The sequence below is a fragment of the Labeo rohita genome, chromosome 21 (assembly GCF_022985175.1).
Source record: "Labeo rohita strain BAU-BD-2019 chromosome 21, IGBB_LRoh.1.0, whole genome shotgun sequence".
Lineage (NCBI taxonomy): Eukaryota > Metazoa > Chordata > Actinopteri > Cypriniformes > Cyprinidae > Labeo > Labeo rohita.
In genome coordinates, this window is record NC_066889.1 from 30,082,876 (window position 1) to 30,103,252 (window position 20,377).

Here is a 20,377-nt window from a genome sequence, read left to right on the forward strand (position 1 = left end):
GTACTTAAACTAAACTAAAATTAGAAATGTTGCCTTGGCACCAAACTGAAATTATTAAAACTTTTAGCAATTTTTTTTTCTGTAATTTTAGGTCTAGTGTTCTAGTTCTACTTTCACTTCAACTAATTAACATTTAGAAATATTTCATTGGCAACTAATTGCATTTTCTGAATTTCCTTTTTTAAGTTTTATTAATTTTGTTGTGTGGTTTTGATGTTTTCATTAGTTCTTGTTTCTTTGTTTGTTTTTTAATATGTCCATTTAGTTTTTGTAATTTTTAATTTCAGCTTTATTTGTAATTTTAGTACTTCAATTTAAACTAAACAAAACATTGACACTTTGCCTCGGCAACTAGCTGAAATAGTTATAAAATAGCAATTTTGTTGTTTTTGTCATTTCTATTCATTTTTTTTACATGTCTATTTAGTTTTAGTCTAAATTAAACCAAACTAAAAATTAAAATTCCAAAAAAAAATCTTTATAATTACTGAATAAAAATTTTGAATGTTTTCAAAGCAAATCTTACAGTATTTTTTCCAGGAACTTGTGCAAAATATTCCCTAAAATCTTCTAAAGTCATATGTCTTTAGGTAAAAACATCGGTCACATGCTCTCAGATGCTTGGAAGAGAAACACAAAAGAAACACTGTGTGAGAAAATGTTTCCAACACTGTAAAATCTCATTTACAGAATAACTTTAGTCTATTTTTGCACAAACGTCTCCTCTGTGATTCTGTCATCCTCAAAATCTTCATCAAAGGTTATTTTCACTCACATGCTCTTCAACTTATCGCATCTTTGAGACATTCAGACATTTGTGCTGTTGCTAAAATAAGCATCTAGAAGTTTTATAGAGGTTAACCAATGGAAACTGTCTCAAACGTACTTTCTAACTTTCCAACACTGAAAAACACAAAACAAGAAAGCAAAACGTTCACACAGCTAAAGAGAGGATGCAGTGAGATACAAGTAACAAACTGTCCCATAAAAGTACTACAAATTATATATTTCCATATAAATGATATATTTTAATTCTCATGAAATCAGTGAATGTGAATATGAAGTTCTCAAATCTCACATGCACTAAAAGAACCAACATTTCACATCGATCTCGAACATCTGCATGCATCGTATTTAAAAATCAGGACTCAAATGAGATTTTAGAAATGCAATTAAGAAGAATATATATTTTTAAACTGAAATTAAATGTAAAATTAAACTTTGGGTCTATTAGGCACACAAAGCATCACTGTAATGGTTTTATATGGGTTAAAAATAGTTTTGGGGCAAAAAATAAAGTGTTTTGTTTCAGAAAAACAAACAGTTAAACCTGTCAAAACATCTGTGCAGCTTAAATCCACAAATATCCTAAAGCCTGAAGAAAAAATAGATCCAGGTCACATTTCTACTCTGAATCTGATTTTGAAGTAGAAAGACTAAAATTGCATTTTCTTGTAAAACATACTCTGAAAAACCACAAATGTTATGGTGTACACTGAAATAAAGCTGGTTATTTAAACTGGATAAAACAAAACTACAGTCCCAGTAAGTGTTTAACTGCATTATTTAAGAGAAAATGTTTTCTAAGCACCAAAACAAGCCAATTCTACAACTTCACACACCATTCGTCCATAAGAACCATCAGAGCCGAGCTTTAAAACACAAATGCTCTAAATCCACATCTTACCCTGGTGTTTCTCGTCGTGTTCCTGATGCGTGCGGCAGCCGATCGGTTTCACAGTAAACCACCACAGACCTGATCCCAGTCCAGATCGCTGCAGCTTCCTCTGCTCTCTGGAGGAGAACGCCCGCACCGTTACTACTGAGGGCCTGGGGCCGGATCACACACACACACACACACACACACACACACGAACGACTGACGGCCATGTGACACAGCACGATTAAACCAGCACAACAGATCTGTGTTCCTCTAATGCAACCGGACACACGTTTGCATTCATGCATTTGTCTTTAATAACCAAAGCTGGAGAGGAGAGGATTGTCTTCTTCCCGTAAATACTAGTTAATGTTAATGCACTGGACTTAAACTTACTGACCCCCTGCCGAATATAAAATCAAATCAATAAAATACAAGACAATTAAAAAAAATAAAGAAAGAAAAAATAATAAAGAAAATAAAGAAAATAAAATAAAAATAAAATCAAATAAAAAATTAAATAAAATTAAATAAAAAAAATCTAATAAAAAATGTATAAAAAATAAAATAAGATAAAAAAAAATTCCAAATAAAATAAAATAAAATTAATTAATTAAAATTAAAAAAATGAATTTAATTAAATTTAAAAATAAAATAAAATATTTTTTTTCCCCATAAATGCTAGTTAATGTTAATGTTATTGCACTGGACTTAAACTTACTGACCCCCTGCCAAAAATAAAATAAAACAAAATACAATTAAAAAATAAATACAAAATCAAATACAAAATAAGAAAAAAATAAAATTAAATAAAAATTAAATTATGATAATGTAAATATAAATTTCATTATAAAAAAATGAAATAAAATTAAACAAATAATAATAATAATAATAATAATAATAATAATAATAAAAAAAATAAGCCTAATAATAATTAAAAAAATAATTAAGGTAAAAGAAAAGAAAAGAAAAGAAAAGAAAATAAAAGAAAAAGAAAAAAAAAAATAAATTTATTTTTTAAGGTGATTGTTAGTAATTGAAGCAATTTGCATTGCATTTAAAAACACTCTGCTCATTTTGACCTGGAGAGGACTGTCTTTTTCCTGTAAATGCTAGTTAATGTTATTGCACTGGACCTAAACTTACTGATCCCCATACTGTGCCACTTACTGATGCCAAAAATAAAATAAAATAAAATAAAATAAAATAAAATAAAATAAAATAAAATAAAATAAAATTGGATTCAATCCATTTTTATCCCAAATTTATTCAATTTATTTTTGGAGCTGATTGATCATACGCCTCACTCACTGATGAAATTAATGCTTTTTTTTACTCAGAAACTGAGATTTAAACTCAGATCATGAAAAGATGATTTCTGGGTGAACTGTCCATTTAAAGGAACACAGCTGAAGGCCTGATGCGGTGTTGACGTGTGAACGGGGTTAATGCGCTGCAGCGATGCAGTGAGGCGAGTGTTAATGCACTGCTCCACATACACATCACTGGCTCGTCTCTACAGCTGATGGATTCTGGGTAATGAGATCCAGGAGCCTCAAAGGGCATCTTCAGTCCTGTGAACTTATTAACTGTGAGCGTTTGTGCCGATTCGCCAGTACTAGTCACTTAAGTACATACAACGGGTTTATGATTGTATTTGGTAAAAGAAACCTTCACTAGGACACTGTGATTTCTGTGATGCAGAAAACAGAATCCAGTCATAAAAAAGGAATTTACTGTATAATACGGAAAGTTACAGAATTTGGAAAAAGTTTGGATGATAAAATCAAAAGCAGAGCTGTCAGAAATATATTACTATTGCACAGTAGAGTGTACTTCTCAAAGTAATAATTATATTATTATTATTATTATTATTATTATTAAATTAAATCAAATTATATAATTTATATAGTTATTAAATTATTATTAAATTATTTAACAACATGCTTTTATTTAAAGTGCTATTATTGATGGAATTGTAGTAAATTATTAAAATGTTTAAGTTTTAAAAATTAAATTCAATAGACATCCCTTTTGATTATGAAAATGGAAAATTACAAAAAATATATAAAATAGACAACAGAATTTCTAAAAATAAAAATAATTAAGACTTTTTTATTACAATTTAATAAAACCATTAAAACTAGAAAAATTCATATAAATTAAAACAGAAATTTTGAAAAATACAGAATTTAGGAAAAATAAAACAGATTTTAGGAAATAAATAAATATTTTACATTTTATTTAATTACATTAAAAGATTAATTCAGTTGTTAAAGTGCATAAATTTTATTATTACCATTTTTGATAATAAATTATATAATTTATATAGATATTAAATTATGAAAATAAAAAACATATTAAAAGTTTTTATTTAACAACATGTTTTTATTTAAAGCGCTATTATTGATGAAATTGTAATTATTAAAATGTTTAAGTTTTATAAATTCACTTAATTAGACATTAGAAAAAAATCCTATAAAATAAAACTAAAATTTGGAAAAATACAGAAATTAGAAAAAAAAAAAAACAGATAATGTTGCACAAATTTCATTAGATTATATTAATTTAGTTTAATCAATTTTTTTTTTACATTTTTATATATATATATATATGTAACATTTTAAGTTTTTATTTAATAATGTTTAACAATGCACTATTATTGTTGGAATTGTAATAAATTATTACAATTTATTTACATTTAAAATCTGAATTTAAAAAAGTTTTATGAATTCAATTAATCTGATTATGAACTGATTATGAACATGTAATTAAATCATTAAAATTAAACACATCAAAATAATTCGGTAAAAAAAAAAAAATGTAGGAAAATTACACACTTAACAGGGCCTTTTTGACTAACATTATGAGTGGACCGGATGGAAAAGAAGCTCAGGAGAACATTGATCTGAAAAAAAAAAAAAAAAAAAAGAAAACTTTTTTGAGTCTTCTGAAGACATATTTGGCTTTCCATGAAAAACAGCCCCAAGATTAAGTTGCTTTGGTGCTTTTTGTTCTCTTTAGAGCTTGAGACTTTCATTGTTTTATTTCATTAGTGGATGATCAGACATTCTGTTCCACAAATGAAAGTCTTGCGGTTTTAGAGGACATGAGCGTGAGTTCATGATATTTTTTGAGGTGAACGACTCCTAAAACCAAGCGTGCTCGTGCGTGCGTTCAGATGCATGAGAAACTGTCGTCAGACGGCGTGTTCTCCGGTCTCGGGTTCACATGAGCCTCCGCGGCGTCTGGAGGACAAAAACAGCCGGAGAGTCACGCCGTCCGTATTACGGAGCGGATTCAGGTATCTCAGGAATGTTATTTTCCATGAGATCCGTGTGGATTTAAACACACTATTGTGCGACAGAAGCACAGCAGCCTGTTTACAGCCGTTAACTCAATACAAGGAGCGTGTGAATCCTCTTAAAAATATAAAGACTGATGCTGCTGTTTACAGATCATGTGCTCAATTCACAAACACACACAAAACAATCAGACAGACAGCAAACGCTGCGGTTTCCACACACTCTATGATTGAAAGAAGTCTCTTTTGCTCAACAAGGCTGCATTTATTTGTTCAAAAAATACTGTTAAAATAGTGAAATATTATTAGAATTTAAAATAACTGTTTTCAATGTAAATATATGTTACGATCTAATTTGTTCCTGTGATCAAAGATGATTTTTCTGTGTGTAAACCGTGAAACTTTTGAATGGTAGTGTAAGCAAAATTTTAAAAAAAAGTTCGTTTTTTTGTTTTAATGTTTTTTTTTAAAATAAATATTAATAAACAAAAAAGTTAATCATTTAATAATTTAATATTTAATATTTTTGTATTCCTGAATTGATACAAATGTATCATTAAAATTGGTGTTTTAATAAATAGGCTAATTATTAAAATAAACACACAAAAATATAAAGAAAAGAAAAAAAAAAAACAATGTTACCAAATTTAGGAAAAATTACACACTTAAGACATTTGTATTACAATTTAATTAAACCATTAAAACTAGAAAAAAAATCATTTAAATTAAAACAGAAATTTGGAAAAATATCTGTTTATAGGAAATATAAAACAGATTTTGCTTTCATTTTATCATACTACCATTTTTGATAATAAATTTGTATTAATTTATATATATATATATATATATATATAAATTAAAATTTAATGAAACAGATTTTTATTTTATTATTTTTTCTTGTTTTAGTAGTTTAATTAAATAAATATTAAACCAAAAAGTTACTAATTTTATAATGCAATAATTAATTTAATAATTTATTACATATAATTAATTTATTTGTTTATTGTTTTATTTAATAATTGAACATTTTTGTATTTATGAATACAAATGTATTATTAAAACTGATGTTTTTTAATGAATGGGCTAGTTAAAAAAATGTATTTAATGAAACCGAATTCATATGGCCCTTGGCATCATAGTATGAATTTAGTGGGGGGGTTTTTCTATGTGAATATATGTTCAAATGTAATTTATTCCTTTGATCAAAGGTTAATTTTTTTGTGTGTAAACTTTTTTTGTTACTTTTATTCATTAACAACACATTAAACTGTTCAAAACAAAGTATTTTTATATCAAATAAATGCTGTTCTTTTCAACTTTATAAAAACAAATTCTCAGTTTACACAAAAGTATTAAGAAAAACTATTTTTTAAAATTGATAATAAAAAGAACCATTAGTAATAATTGAGCACCAATAATAATTAATAACATTAACATTATTATATTGGTGCATATAAATGAAAATTTAAAAAACTGTAACCATATGCTGTAAATATTTGGAATATAATTGGCGTTTGATTAAAAAGACTGTTCCTCTGATTTAACTGCTTTTGAACATCTAGATCTACTGTATATCGAATACAGTCAAATGCTGAAAAATAAAGGCATCTTCATATTTTTTGTATCTACTGTACATCAGAGCACATAGAAAAACCTCTCTGATCCGAGACTGAAATTAGGACACAGTTGCCTGAAAAATGTATGTGCATGAAATATTGCAGCTCATAAATCAAACGGACTCTCTGAGATGTTATATTTCTAAAATTAAAAAATGCATGAGCTTCTACTTTGGGAAACAGCAGTTGCTCATGTCAGACTGCAGCGACGATCTCATCACTTTGCTGTAAAATACAGACCGGATGAAGATGATGAAGAGGATGATGAAGATGATGTCGTCACAGGAATCATCTCAATATAATAGTGCTCATATCAATGTTATTTCAGTATAACTGAGATACTATCATAGTTCATATTTATTTTTTTAATTTGTTTTTATTTTTTTGATTATATCATGTTTTATATGTATTCATTTTATAGATTTTATTTTATATTCTCTGTCCTTTTCATTTTAGCTATTTCATTTTATTTTTATTTTAAATTTTTCATGTTTCATTCTAAAGTTTTTTTGTCTTTTTTATTAATTTCTGGTTTTACTTCTATACAGTTTATTTTTCAGTTTTAGTTATTTTAGTATATTAAGTTAAACTAAATGAAAATGAGAAATGTTGCTTTGTCATCTAACTGAAATAACGTTAAAAATAATAAAATAATATGTAATATTTTTAATATTTTAAAATAATATTTAAAAAAACAATATTTATTTAACATCAATTTTAATAATGTTTATATTAATTCATAAATACAAAATATATTACATTTTCAAATAAAACAATAAATAAATAAATAAATTATATTTAATAAATTATTAAATTAAATATTACATTATTACATTAAAATAAAACTTTTGTTTATTAATATTTATTTAATTAAACCGCTAAAACAAGAAAAAAAAACAATTTTAATAATACATTTGTATCTATTCATAAATACAAAAATATTAAAACAATAAATAAATAAATAAATTATTTTAATAATTTATTTAATTAATTATTACATTATTAAATGATTAACTTTGTTGTTTATCAATATTTATTTAATCAAACCACAAAAAAAAAAAAAAAAAAAAAACATTCTTCAACAACTTCTTTTTTTTAATATTGCTTACACTACCATTTAAAACTTTGATGGTTTACACACACACACAAAAAGTCTTTGATCACAGGAATAAATTACATTTTAACATATATTCACACAGAAAACAGCTATTTTAAATTATAATAATATTTCACTATTTATACCGTTTTTTTTTTTTAACAAATAAATGCAGCCTTGGTGAGTAGAAGAGACTTCCTTCAGTCTTACAGTGTATATATATGTATGTAAAGTGTATATAAAAACATAAACATCTATTATTCAAGCTAATGTTTGGCTGAGGAAGAAGAGGATGGATAGCCTTCATCACTTGACTCTGACAGTCCTTGAGTTTATAGCCGCTGAATCATTGATTGTGTGTCTGAATGCCTCGTCTCATTATAATAAATGCGATGACATCACAACAGTTGCTATGGCAACACACGTGTCAGTCACATGAAGATGACAGAAGTGTCATTGACAAATTTGAAATTTCACACCTACGTTATTTAGTAGCAACACGCCCAAGAGCCGCTGACAGCAAATCTGGTGCATCATATGAGTTGTCTGAACTACTAGAATATTTTGTGCTGCTTCTTAAGTTCAGTTTTGCCCTTTCAGAGCCTGACGCATTTGGTCAGCATGAACTTGTAATGTAAAGGAGCTGCGTAAAGATAACATGTTATGTCAGTAAATCAACCACATTTGCGATAATATTCACCAGAGCAGCGCAGAATCATCCTGAGAGAGGAAATGCTGATTAACAGTAAAGCGGCTTATCATCGACACAAACTTCCTGACAGACAAACTCACATGTGCATCAGCTCTAAAAACACAAGCTGCATCCTAATGCACAGTACATATGGCATATACAGGTCACATGGAATAGTATTTAGTCAATTAGTAACTTAATATATGTGAAAAACTATCATCAGATACACACTGAAACTCTAAGCTCTTCATTAAAAATTGGTCAAATAAAAGTTGCATTTAACTTGATGAAATGATGACAAATATATCAGTTTATAATTAAAAAACTAAAATAACATTAATAATTAAAAAATGCATTGTTTAAATTGTTACATTTATTCATTTAATTGATGAGACATGCTTTTTGATAAATGGGCTAATTAATAGCATTTCATTTATTGAAATATTTTATTAAGCCCTTGGCATTATAGTAGGAATTTATTTATTTATTTATTTATTTATTTAATTAATTCCCATTTTTCTTGTTTTAGTGGTTTAATTAAATAAATATTAATGAACAGTTAATAATTTAATAATTTAACATTTAATTTAATAATTTATTAAATGTAATTTATTTATTTGTTTGATTTAATAATTTAATATTTTTGTATTATAAAAAATACAAATGTATTATTAAAGATGGTGTTAAACAAATATTAACATTGCAAATAATTTTTAAAAAACAATCAATTTAACATTTTACTGTGGCACACATATTTTAATAGCAGTCCTTTTGCACTTTAATATTTACAAACACCAGTCCATATTGCAATTTGATTAAGTGTACAGTCCATCTTTTTGATTTATTTATCCAGAATTCCATGATATTCCATTTTATATATTAAAAATTCAATTTTTATAACTAGATTCCACTTTTTTCCCCATTGCATATATTATAGAACTCTATTATAGGCACTATAAACTTTAACAGTATATTTCTGTAAAGATGCATTATGAAAGAATTAAATAAAATATGGACTTCTGTGCATCCGTGCATGCAAATATTACCCACAATCCCATACGATGTGTTTTAGATAGTGCTCCTTTGATTTATTTACACAATAAGCCTAAAAATGCATGCATTTTAAGATGATGAATTCCACTCCTAATGCTCACATGCAAATGAAACCAGCATGCAGCAAAGTTCTGTGGCTCAATTTTATGACACGACGCAATGCCAGCATGCTGTCATATTAGGCACTCAAAAAGCACACGGAAAGCTCTCTAAAATAATTAGATTGGATTCCCATCATCAATGAAGCACAATCAGTGTGCACAAATGCGCAATACTGGTGTGCAGCAAAAATGAAAAGCGCATTCAGCAGAAGACTGTGAATCCGCGTTTGTTTCAAACCTCCACAGATCATAGAAAGAAAAGCCATTAGAGACCACAAGTCCACACAGACCGCAGCCCCTTCAAAGCTCTCTGGCATTTCTTAACGTCTTCAGCCGCATTAATTATTTAGGGCGCCCAATTAGCCCTCGCGTGTCCACAGACCCTTAAAGAGGAGACAAACCCCAGACGCCGACGCTACAGCGAACGCCGAACCTCTGTGCGATCGGCCATCACTGGTGATTTAAAATGATTACGCTAACATGCGCCCGCTCTAATAACTTAAACGATAAAAGTGACAGGTCGGGCTTTAATAAGTGCAACATCATGAATTATTAATCAGAAGCTTAATGCATAGGAGATGGCTGAGGGCCTCGAAGGAGCTTGTGTTTATGAGCATTAGGACGTGAAAGACAACATCTCCCCGAGGCTTCCCTCTTTTATAGTCGCTGTAGTGCATCTATTAGCGCGTTCAGGTTCTTGGCAGCATGCGAAAGCAATTACAGCAAGTGCGTAAAGCCAATTACTGCTGTATTTTGCCATCAAACGTAAACCAATCAGCGCTGTCACAGTTATTTCATGGCCTGATATTTGAAATGTCCTCAACGGCTTTGGGGGGAAACTTGCTTTGGATGAGCTGGTACAGGTTTCCTTTATGTTATGTTAAAAAAACATGGTGCATTTTTACTTATTTACACCACAAACCATAATACAGAGAGCTCAGAAAAACAACCACATTTTAGTTGCTCTGTTTGTCCATGCAAAAGTCTGCATGATGATTTTGAGGATTTTCACTTAAATTGCAAATTTACACTGGAAAGGCGGCACAGAAGCACTTCTGAAGTGGCATGAACTGTTTAAAGCTGCTCAGAAGTGGCATAGATGCATGAGCTCAATTTAGTCCGGCTTTTATGCAGCATTATGTTTCAACTTTACACCACAAAGGAGGCACAGAAACACCTCTGAACTAGCATTTAGACATCTTTACACTGTTTAATGCTGCTCAGAGGTGGCATAAATGCATTTACACCGTAATTATAGCTGTAAACTTACATACGAGGGACTGAGGTGGGTCAAAGCCAGCATTATTTAGTCTGGCTTTTATGCAGCATTACATTTCAATTTGACACCACAAAGGAAGCACAGAAACACCTCTGAACTGGCATTTAGGCATCTTTACACTGTTTAATGCTGCTCAGAGGTGCCATAAATGCATTTACACAACAATTATAGCTGTAAACTTACATACGAGGGACTGAAGTGGGTCAACTCCAGCATAGTTTAGTCTGGCTTTTATGCAGCATTACGTTTCAAGTTTACATTGCAAAGGTGGCACAGAAGCGCGTCTGAAGTGGCATTGATGTGTCTTTACACACTGTTTAATGCTGCATAATTGCATAAATGCATTTAGCAATTACAGCTGTAAACTTTGACTGAGGTGGGTCAAAGCCAGCATAATTTAGTCTGGCTTTTATGTTGCACTGCATCTTTACATTCAATTTTGAGCAGGCACAGAGCAGCCTTAACCCATGACAGAACAGCAAGAAGGCGGCACAGAAGCACCTCTGAAGTAGCATTTAGGTGTCTTTACACACTGTTTAATGCTGCTCAGAGATGCCATAAATGCATTTACACAGTAATCATAGCTGTAAACTTTGATACGAGGGACTGAGCACAGAGCAACCTTAATTCAGCTGTGTGAAAAAAGTACATCAAACACTGCAGAATGATGCATGGACTAACCATTAATTCTTTACACAGACTGTTTAATGCTGCTCAGAGATGGCATAAATGCATTTACACAGCAATTACAGCTGTAAATTTTAATATGAGGGACTGAAGTGGGTCAAAGCCAACATATTTACACTGCAAAGGTGGCACAGAAGCGCTTCTGAAGTGGCATTTACGTGCCTTTACACAGACTGTTTAATGTGCATTGCATCTTTACATTAAATTTTGAGCAAGCACAGAGCAGCCTTAACCCAAGACAGCACATAAAACGCTGCAGAACAATGCATGCAATGAACTTTAATACTTTTGCCAAATTTACACTGTAAAGGTGGCACAGAAGTGCTTCTGCAGTGGCATGTAGGCATCTTTACACAGACTGTTTAATGCTGCTCAAGAGATGGCATAAATGCATTTACACAGCAATTATAGTTGTAAACTTTGATATGAGGGACTGAAGTGGGTCAAAGCCAGCATAATTTAGTCTGACTTTTATGCAGCATTACTTCTTAAATTTACACTGGTGGCGCAGAAGCACTGAAGTGCCAATTGGGTGTGTTTACACAGATTGTTTAATGCTGCTCAGAGGTGGCATTTAAACAACAATTACATAGATGCTTACTGTAATACTCATAGATAAAGTGGGTCAGAGCAGCCAAAATGTAGTCTGCCTTTTATGCTGCATTGCATCTTTACACTAAATTTACATCAAATTTTGAGCAGGCACAGTGCAGCCTTAACTCAGCTGTGTAAGGACGTTCTATCAAACGTTGCAGAATGAAGCACACCTTTAAGTTACTGCTGACCTTTAATACTGATGCCAAATTTACACTGCAAAGGTGGCACAGAAGAGCCTCTGAAGTGGCATTTAGGTGTCTTTACACAGACAAATGCTGCTCAGAGGTGGCACTTACACAGTAATTAAAGAGGTGGCACAAATGCATTTAGACAGCAATATTACAACTGTACACTTCAATACAAATGACTGAGGTGAGTCAAAGCCAGAACAGCTTAGTCTGGCTTTTATGCTGCATTGCGTCTTTAAATTCTGAGCAGACACAGAGCAGCCTTAACCCATAACAGCACATCAAACACTGCAGAACAATGCATGCAATCATCTTTAATACTTTTGTCAATTTTACACCACAAAGGTGGTACAGAAGCACCTCTGAAGTGGCATTTAGGTGTCTTTACACAGACTGTTCAATGCTGCTCAGAGGTGGCATTTACACAGTAATTAAAAATGCATACTGGACTAAGGTGGGTCAAAGCAGGCATTGCTTTATATGCTGCATTCAGTATTTGCACTGCATTTTGAGCAGGCACAGAGAAGCCTTAACTTCAAACGCTGCAGGATGACGCATGCACTAAACTTTAATACATGGTGGTAGAGATTTTATCACTAACAGCAAAAGCAACCATAAACCTGATAAACATCCAATCACAATTCCAGTGAATTAAAGTTAATATGACTGGATTTTCTCTCAGCACCACACATTATCCCATAATGTCCTGCATTCAATCTGAGGGGTTTTAAATGGAGATCAGCGTGTCTATTCAGAGCCGCCGGAGGTGTTTGGGGGTTCCCGGCGTGCAGGTAATGCGCCCAGCGGGACGGCTCTTCCTCGGGCATCTGAGCCTGCGGTGTGCGGCGCAGAGCTCTTCCTCAGCAGCTGGTGAGCCCTGTGACCTCTGACCCCTGCGGTGGGGCGCAGCAGGCAGACCTGAGATAATTACCCAGCGAGCAGAGAGACATGCTGGGCTGCAGGGGAAGGAGAAGGTGCGCAAGTTCTTATCGAGTGTCTTTGTTCTCTCTGTCTTTAACTGTCCAACCAGAGCTGATAACTCCTGTACCACCGTACAAGATGCTTGTATTTTTGTTACAACACTTACTTGAGCTTTAAAAGTTCTCTGGAACAACAGTGGGACTAGTTTCAACTATCCAAATTAATTAATACATCATTCATTCAGCCACTGATTCCTCAATTATACACCGGAATGTTTTATTGACTCATTTGTGTGATAAAAAACAGTGGCTCTCAGGATTTACTGTGCTGAGAATTACAGTGTGCGTTCCTAATTAAACAGTCTCTCTGACGGCTGATTCATTCGGTACCAGATGATTTCTGTCATGATATACACGACACATCAAAAAAAATAAAAAAGAAAAAAAACGGAAACACTTCCTTATATTTCAAACAAACTCCTGAGCCGTTGAACTAAAAATAAACATCAAACAAGTCTAATATGGGCGACAGCTGACATCCTTAAACTCAACATGAAACAGCATTCACTTCAGTATTAGGATGGATGATAATAACTGAGAAAAAAAAAACTGTGCAGAATTCAAACATTGAACTGACTAGACTCTTTTTCACTTGGCAACCAAAACACCCTAGCAAGTTGGATAACAGCAAGCATCATACAACAACAACTGTATAGCAACACCCTGGCAACCATCCATGACACCATGGCAACTGCATAACAGCACATTAAATACAACTAGTAACCACAGTAACGCCCTGGCAACCAATAACAGGTGGTAACCAGTAACTTTACAGCAATAAAAAGCACCCTGGCAACTGCCCAAAACACCCTAGCAACTACATAACAACAAGCTAAAAATAACCAGTAGCCATTGTAACTGTATAGCAACTACCTGGTAACCATCCAGGACACAATGGCAACCAATAACAATACTTTAAATATAGCCGGTAAGCATAGTAACTTTTTAGCAACGCCCTGGCAACCAATAATAGGTGGTAACCACAGTAACTTTATAGCAACAACCTGGCAACCAATAACAGCATGTTTAAAGCAGCACAATAACTTATCACAGTAACTCCATAACAACAATAACACCATGAGGCAACTGAACTGGCCAAAACACACTAGCTACTACATAACAACAAGCTAAAAATAACAAGTAGCCATAGTAACTGTATAGCAATGCCCTGGTAACCATCCATTACAGTAACTGCATAACAGCACATTAAAAACAACCAGTAACCACAGTAACGCCCTGGCAACCAATAACAGTACTTTAAAGACAGCAGGTAACTATAGTAACTTTATAGCAACGCCCTGGCAACCAATAATAGGTGGTAACCATGGTAACTTTACAGCAACGACCTGGCAACCAATAGCAGCATGTTTAGAAGATCTAGTTCTCACAGTTACTTCAAAGCAACCAATAACAGCAGGTTAAAATCAACCAGTAACCGCGATAACTGTACAGCAATGCCCCGGCAACCAATAACAACACGTTAGAAACAGTCAGTAACCATAGTAATTTCATAGCAACGCCCCAGCAACGAGTAACAGCATGTTAAAAACAGCCACTAACCACAGTAACTGTATAGCAACACCCCGGCAACCAATAACAGCAGGTTAAAATCAACCAGTAACCGCAGCAACTGTACAGCAATGCCCTGGCAACCAATAACAGCATGTTAAAATTAACCAATAACCACAATAACTGTACAGCAACGGCCCAGCAACCAATAACGGCACGTTAAAAATCAACCAAAAACCACACCAACTGTATGGTAATGCCCCGACAACCAATAACAGTATGTTAAACCAGTCAGTAACCACAGTAACTGTATGGTAGCGCCCCGGCAACCAGTAACAGCACGTTAAAATCAACCAGTAACCGCAGTAACTTTATACCAACGTCCTGGCAATCCGACTTGTTAAAAACAGCCAGTGAATACAGTAACAGCACCCTAAAATATACAGTAACCATATAGCAACATACTGGAAATCAGCCCCCAGTGTGAGCGTGGTGAGTTTTGCAGTTAAACAGCAGTCAGATTTTCCTCAGCAAATACGTAGTTGTGTAATGAGATTTTAAGAACACTAATAGATGAGTGACAGATGACGCTCTTAATGAGACTCCTCAGCCTCCTCCACGTTCATTTTGGTTTGAGTGATCACCAGTTTTATCATCGTATCAATTAGTGCGTTTAGCATGAAGGCAGCGGTGCAGGCGAATAACTGCTTTACAGAGGTTTTCTACTGCAGCGCTCTTATTTCCACAGCTCTGAAGTGACTGAAATCAATAAGCGTTTGACACTCGTGTTGTGTCTATTATACACCCTTCAGAAGATCAATAACAACAGTGCAACACGCTCAATAAGAGGGTTTGTTTGTAATATACAAGCATCGAGATCCCTTCTGTTCAGGTGGCGAGGATCACACATGGGAACTTCTCTGTTAAAAAAAAAACATTTTTTGTGGTTTGGAACATTTTCACACGCCGCTTGACTCACTGTACTGCGTGTGGGGGACGACAAGGAGTAAACGAGCCTGAAAAACCTACAAGTTTCCTGAAATACACTGTCAAACAATCAATTAAAGGGATAGTTCACCCAAAATGAAAATTTGATCTTAACTTACTCATCCTCAGGCCATCTAAGATGTTTTTTTCTTATTCAGTAGAACAATAAAGACAATTTTTAGCTGAAACTGTGCTCTTTGGTGATTCACAAAATGCAACTCAATGGCTACCGGTATTCTGAGAGTTAAGAAAGCATATACAGGCAACTTAAAATTAATACCTGTGGTTCCTGACGATACACTGAGGTCTTATGAAGTGACACGATCAGTCTGTGCAAAAAGTAAACATCATTTACAACATTATTACCTGTAATCCAGAGTCTCAGACAAGTGGTCCAGTGATGTCCAGTTTGCAAATGAATCATTCCTTTGAACCAATTCTTTTTGGTTGAACCAGTTCATTGAATTGGACTGAAGCATCTGAATCAGTTCACGGCTTGAACAGCACAAAGTTATTCAATAACAATTCACTTTCAGATGCCTGACAGTCACTCCAACTGAAAATGAGCTAAAATAGCAGCATATCTGATTGATTCAGACTGAAGACTCCTGTGCATGCATGAACCAAACACTTAAATGAAGGGGCCAAATGAACATTTTTATGATATCTCATTGTTTACGTAAAAAGGTGAGCTGATGAAGACTAGCTTACTCACTTTATATGCTTTAGACATGTAAAACATCCATGTTTCATGCTATTGGGAGCTGTAATAATACAAGTGCATATATGTTACATCACTGATTATGTAGAAGTGAACTAAAATGAACTGTTCAAAAGAACCAATTCATGGAAAAGAATCAAATTTCCCCATTTGCCTGAGGCTTTGGATTACAGGTTATAATGTTGTAAATAATGTTCTGTGTCTTGCACAGACTGATTGTTTCGCTTCGTAAGACCATAATATATCGCCAAGAGCTACAGGGAATAATTTTGTGTTGCCTGATATGCTTTTTTTGGACTCTGCTGGTACCCATTCTCTTGCATTTTATGAATCACAAAGGAACATCAATGTACAAAAAAATCCCATAGAAGTAGCAATGAAACTGAAGTAACGCCACATTTTTCTTCTGCACAAAAACTGTAGGGCAGGGACTTGATTCTACACATCAGATGATGATTGGATGTTGAGATGCACTCAAAAAAATGTATGCAGATGGTAGTTCTCTATCATGTATGTTACTGTTTATATTCACATGCAAAAAAGTATTAAATATCACCATGGTACTGTCATGGTAACATGATAATACTGTGTTTTTGGACATGCACCATGGTATTAGCTTATTATCGTATCTATTAATCCATTTACCATGGGGTTACAGTGTTGGTTGGGCATTTATCATGGTACTGGCTGTCTATCATGTCTGTTATTGCTTATTTTCTCTTGCACAGAAGTATTAAATATCACCATTGTACTGCCATGCTAAGGTGGTTTTATGGACATACTTTTTTTTTATCATTTACCATGATATTACCAAGTTTTTTAGACATACCATAGTAGTAGTAGTAGCTCATAATCATGTCTGTTACTGTTTGATGTCATGTATCAAAAATTACCAAGGCTATAATGGTAATTATATATATGTAATGGTAATTATTGCCTCTGCAATCTCACATTCATCTGCAAATCTGTAAATGGACAAAAACATGGTAACCCCAAAATGCACACATTAATAGATACGATAATGAGCTAATACAGTCGTAAATGCCCAAAAAAACATGGTAATACCATGGTACATGTCCAAAAAACACAGTATTAAGACGTTACCATCAGAGTACCAAGGTGATATTTATAACTTATATTGCATATGAATATAACCTGTAATACACATGATAGAGAGCTAGTACCATGGTAAATGCTCAATCAACAAGGTAACCTCACGGTAAACGCATTAATAGGCACGATAATGAGCTAATACCATGGTAAATGTCCAAACAACATGGTAACCCCACGGTAAATGGATTAATTGACACAATAATGAGCTAATACCATGGTAAATGCCCAATGGTAAAACCATGGTACATGTCTAAAAAAGACAGTATTACTACATTACCATGACAGTACAATGGTTAATCTTAATACTTTTTTCCATGTGAATATAAGCAGTAACACACATGACAGAGAGCTAGTACCGTGGTAAATGCCCAAAAAACAAGGTAACCCCATGGTAAATGCACTAATAAACGAAATAATGACCTAATACCATAGTACATGTCCAAAAACCACAGTATTACCACATTACCATGATGATATTTAATGCTTTTTTGCATTGGATATAAGCAGTAACACACATGATAGAGAGCTAGTACCACAGTAAATGCTCAACCAACAAGGTAACCCCATGGTAAACGTACTAACAGACATGATTATGAGCTAATACCATGGTAAATGCCCAAAAAACATGGTAAAACCATGGTACATGTCTAAAAAACACACTATTACTACATTACCATGACAGTACAATGGTTATTTTTAATACTTTTTTGCATGTGAATATAAGCAGTAAGACACATGACAGAGAGCTAGTACCATGGTAAATGCCCAACCAACACAGTAACGCTCTAATAAACATAATTATGAGCTTATACCATGGTAAATGGCCAAAAAACATGGTAAAACCATGGTACGTGTACAAAAAACATAGTATTACTACATTACCATGACAGTACAATGGTTATTTTTAATACTTTTTTGCATGTGAATATAAGCAGTAACACACATGACGAGAGCTAGTACCACAGTAAATGCCCAACCAACAAGGTAACCCCATGGTAAACGTACTAACAGACATGATTATGAGCTAATACCATGGTAAATGCCCAAATCACATGGTAACAGACTCAGTAATGAGCTAATACCATGGTACAAGTCTAAAAAGACACAGTATTACTACATTATTACTGCATTTTTTGCATGTGAATATAAGCAGTAATGCACATGACAGAGAGCTAGTATGGTAAATGCCCAGCCAACAAGGTAACCCCATAGTAAATGTATTAACAGACATGGTAATGAGCTAATAAGGTATAGTACATGTCTAAAAACCACAGTATTACCCTGTTACCATGGTGATATTTAATACTTTTTTGCATGTGAATATAAGCAGTAACACACATGACAGAGAGCTAGTACCATGGTAAATGCCCAACCAACACAGTAACGCTCTAATAAACATAATTATGAGCTTATACCATGGTAAATGGCCAAAAAACATGGTAAAGCCATGGTATGTGTACAAAAAACATAGTATTACTACATTACCATGACAGTACCATGGTAACATTTGATACTTTTTTGCATGTGGATATAAGCAGTAACACACATGATAGAGAGCTAGTACCATGGTAAATGTCCAAAAAACATGGTATTACCATACTAAAGCCATTTACAACAGTGAAATCAAGCAGTATCAGACATGATTCAGATTGATATGATGGAAGCATCACTCATGTGCACAATTGTTGTGATCAAGTTGTGATGCTGCGCAGTGTGTGTGTGTGTGTGTGTGTGTGTGTGTGTGTGTGTGTCTGGTGACTCAGGCTTCACACACACACACACACACACACACACACACACACACACACACACACGACACCGAGCTCACTGATCCACAGCAGCAGATGATGATGATGATGTTGATAAGCATAACAGGAGTTTGCAGTGGTGATTTACTCACATCTCAGTGATTGATGCTGAACGTGATCACAGGTGTGTCGCGCTCTTCATCCTCATCCTCATCGAAGCCCGCCGCCGCTTATTCCGCTCGAACCGCGCCTCATTCGAACGGGAATCTGCTCAATGAAACGCTCCAGCACTAAAGCAAAAGCACACCTCCTCAAGTGTAATGAGTGTGCAATGAGGCTCGCTGCGCCCTCTCGGGTGGATCTGTAGCAGCCGCGCTCTGATCCGGGTCCTAGCGCCGACTGTCTGTCTGTGTGTGAACGCCGACAACAGGTTGCAGCGCGATCATTGGACATTCGCTCATGAATATTAATCAGATGCTGACGATGCTTTACTCAGGGTCCAATTAAGTCGTGTAATTAATATTCACGAGCTGAACCTTACATTGTCAAACGTAAAAATGAATAAACTATGACAGTATTTGCCTACTGATTTGTTTTTCTTTGTAGTTTTACTTTGAGTTAAAATGTTATATTATTTCTCTATTTTTAAAAATTTTTATTAAAAAAAAATGCATTGGACTTTTAAATATAATATCATTATTATAATAGTGACTAAAAAGTGTGTTTTTACTCTTTAGATAAATAAACAATTTTTTACATATTTTTTTCCGTTATAATTATTTTTACAGTGTAAATTCAATACATAAAATGTAAAAATATAAGAAATAATTATTTTAGTCATTTCTACATACTTTGTTTTATATACTTTATATATTTTTATAATTATTTTTTACAATGTAAATGTATTTTTAAAAAATGTAAATAATAAATGTAATATTATTTTTGCATTATCTCAATTTAATAATATCATAATTATTTAACTAAATGTGATTTAATAATTAATTATTGTAAATATATCTGGACAATTTAAAATATAATATATAATAC

General features: G+C 33.2%; 2 protein-coding genes across 4 annotated transcripts in view; both read right to left on the minus strand.

Annotated features, from left to right (window-relative positions):
- The window catches only part of rab27b (RAB27B, member RAS oncogene family), a 36,609-nt gene extending 16,901 nt beyond the window's left edge, over positions 1-19,708 (minus strand). Inside the window, exons 1-2 of one of the 2 annotated variants that reach the window (XM_051092924.1) lie at positions 19,483-19,708; positions 1,688-1,794 (exon numbers count right to left, since the gene is read on the minus strand). Coding sequence is in view for 1 of the 2 variants with exons in the window: in XM_051092923.1 (XP_050948880.1) it covers positions 19,483-19,484 (2 nt within the window). In the remaining variant the exon portion in view is untranslated. The remainder of the gene's footprint in view (positions 1-1,687; positions 1,795-19,482) is intronic. The other variant, XM_051092923.1, reaches the window with a different exon arrangement.
- LOC127152320 (vitelline membrane outer layer protein 1-like) overlaps positions 1-20,377 on the minus strand; it is a 232,385-nt gene that overhangs the window by 176,276 nt on the left and 35,732 nt on the right. The gene's annotated exons all lie outside the window — the stretch shown is intronic.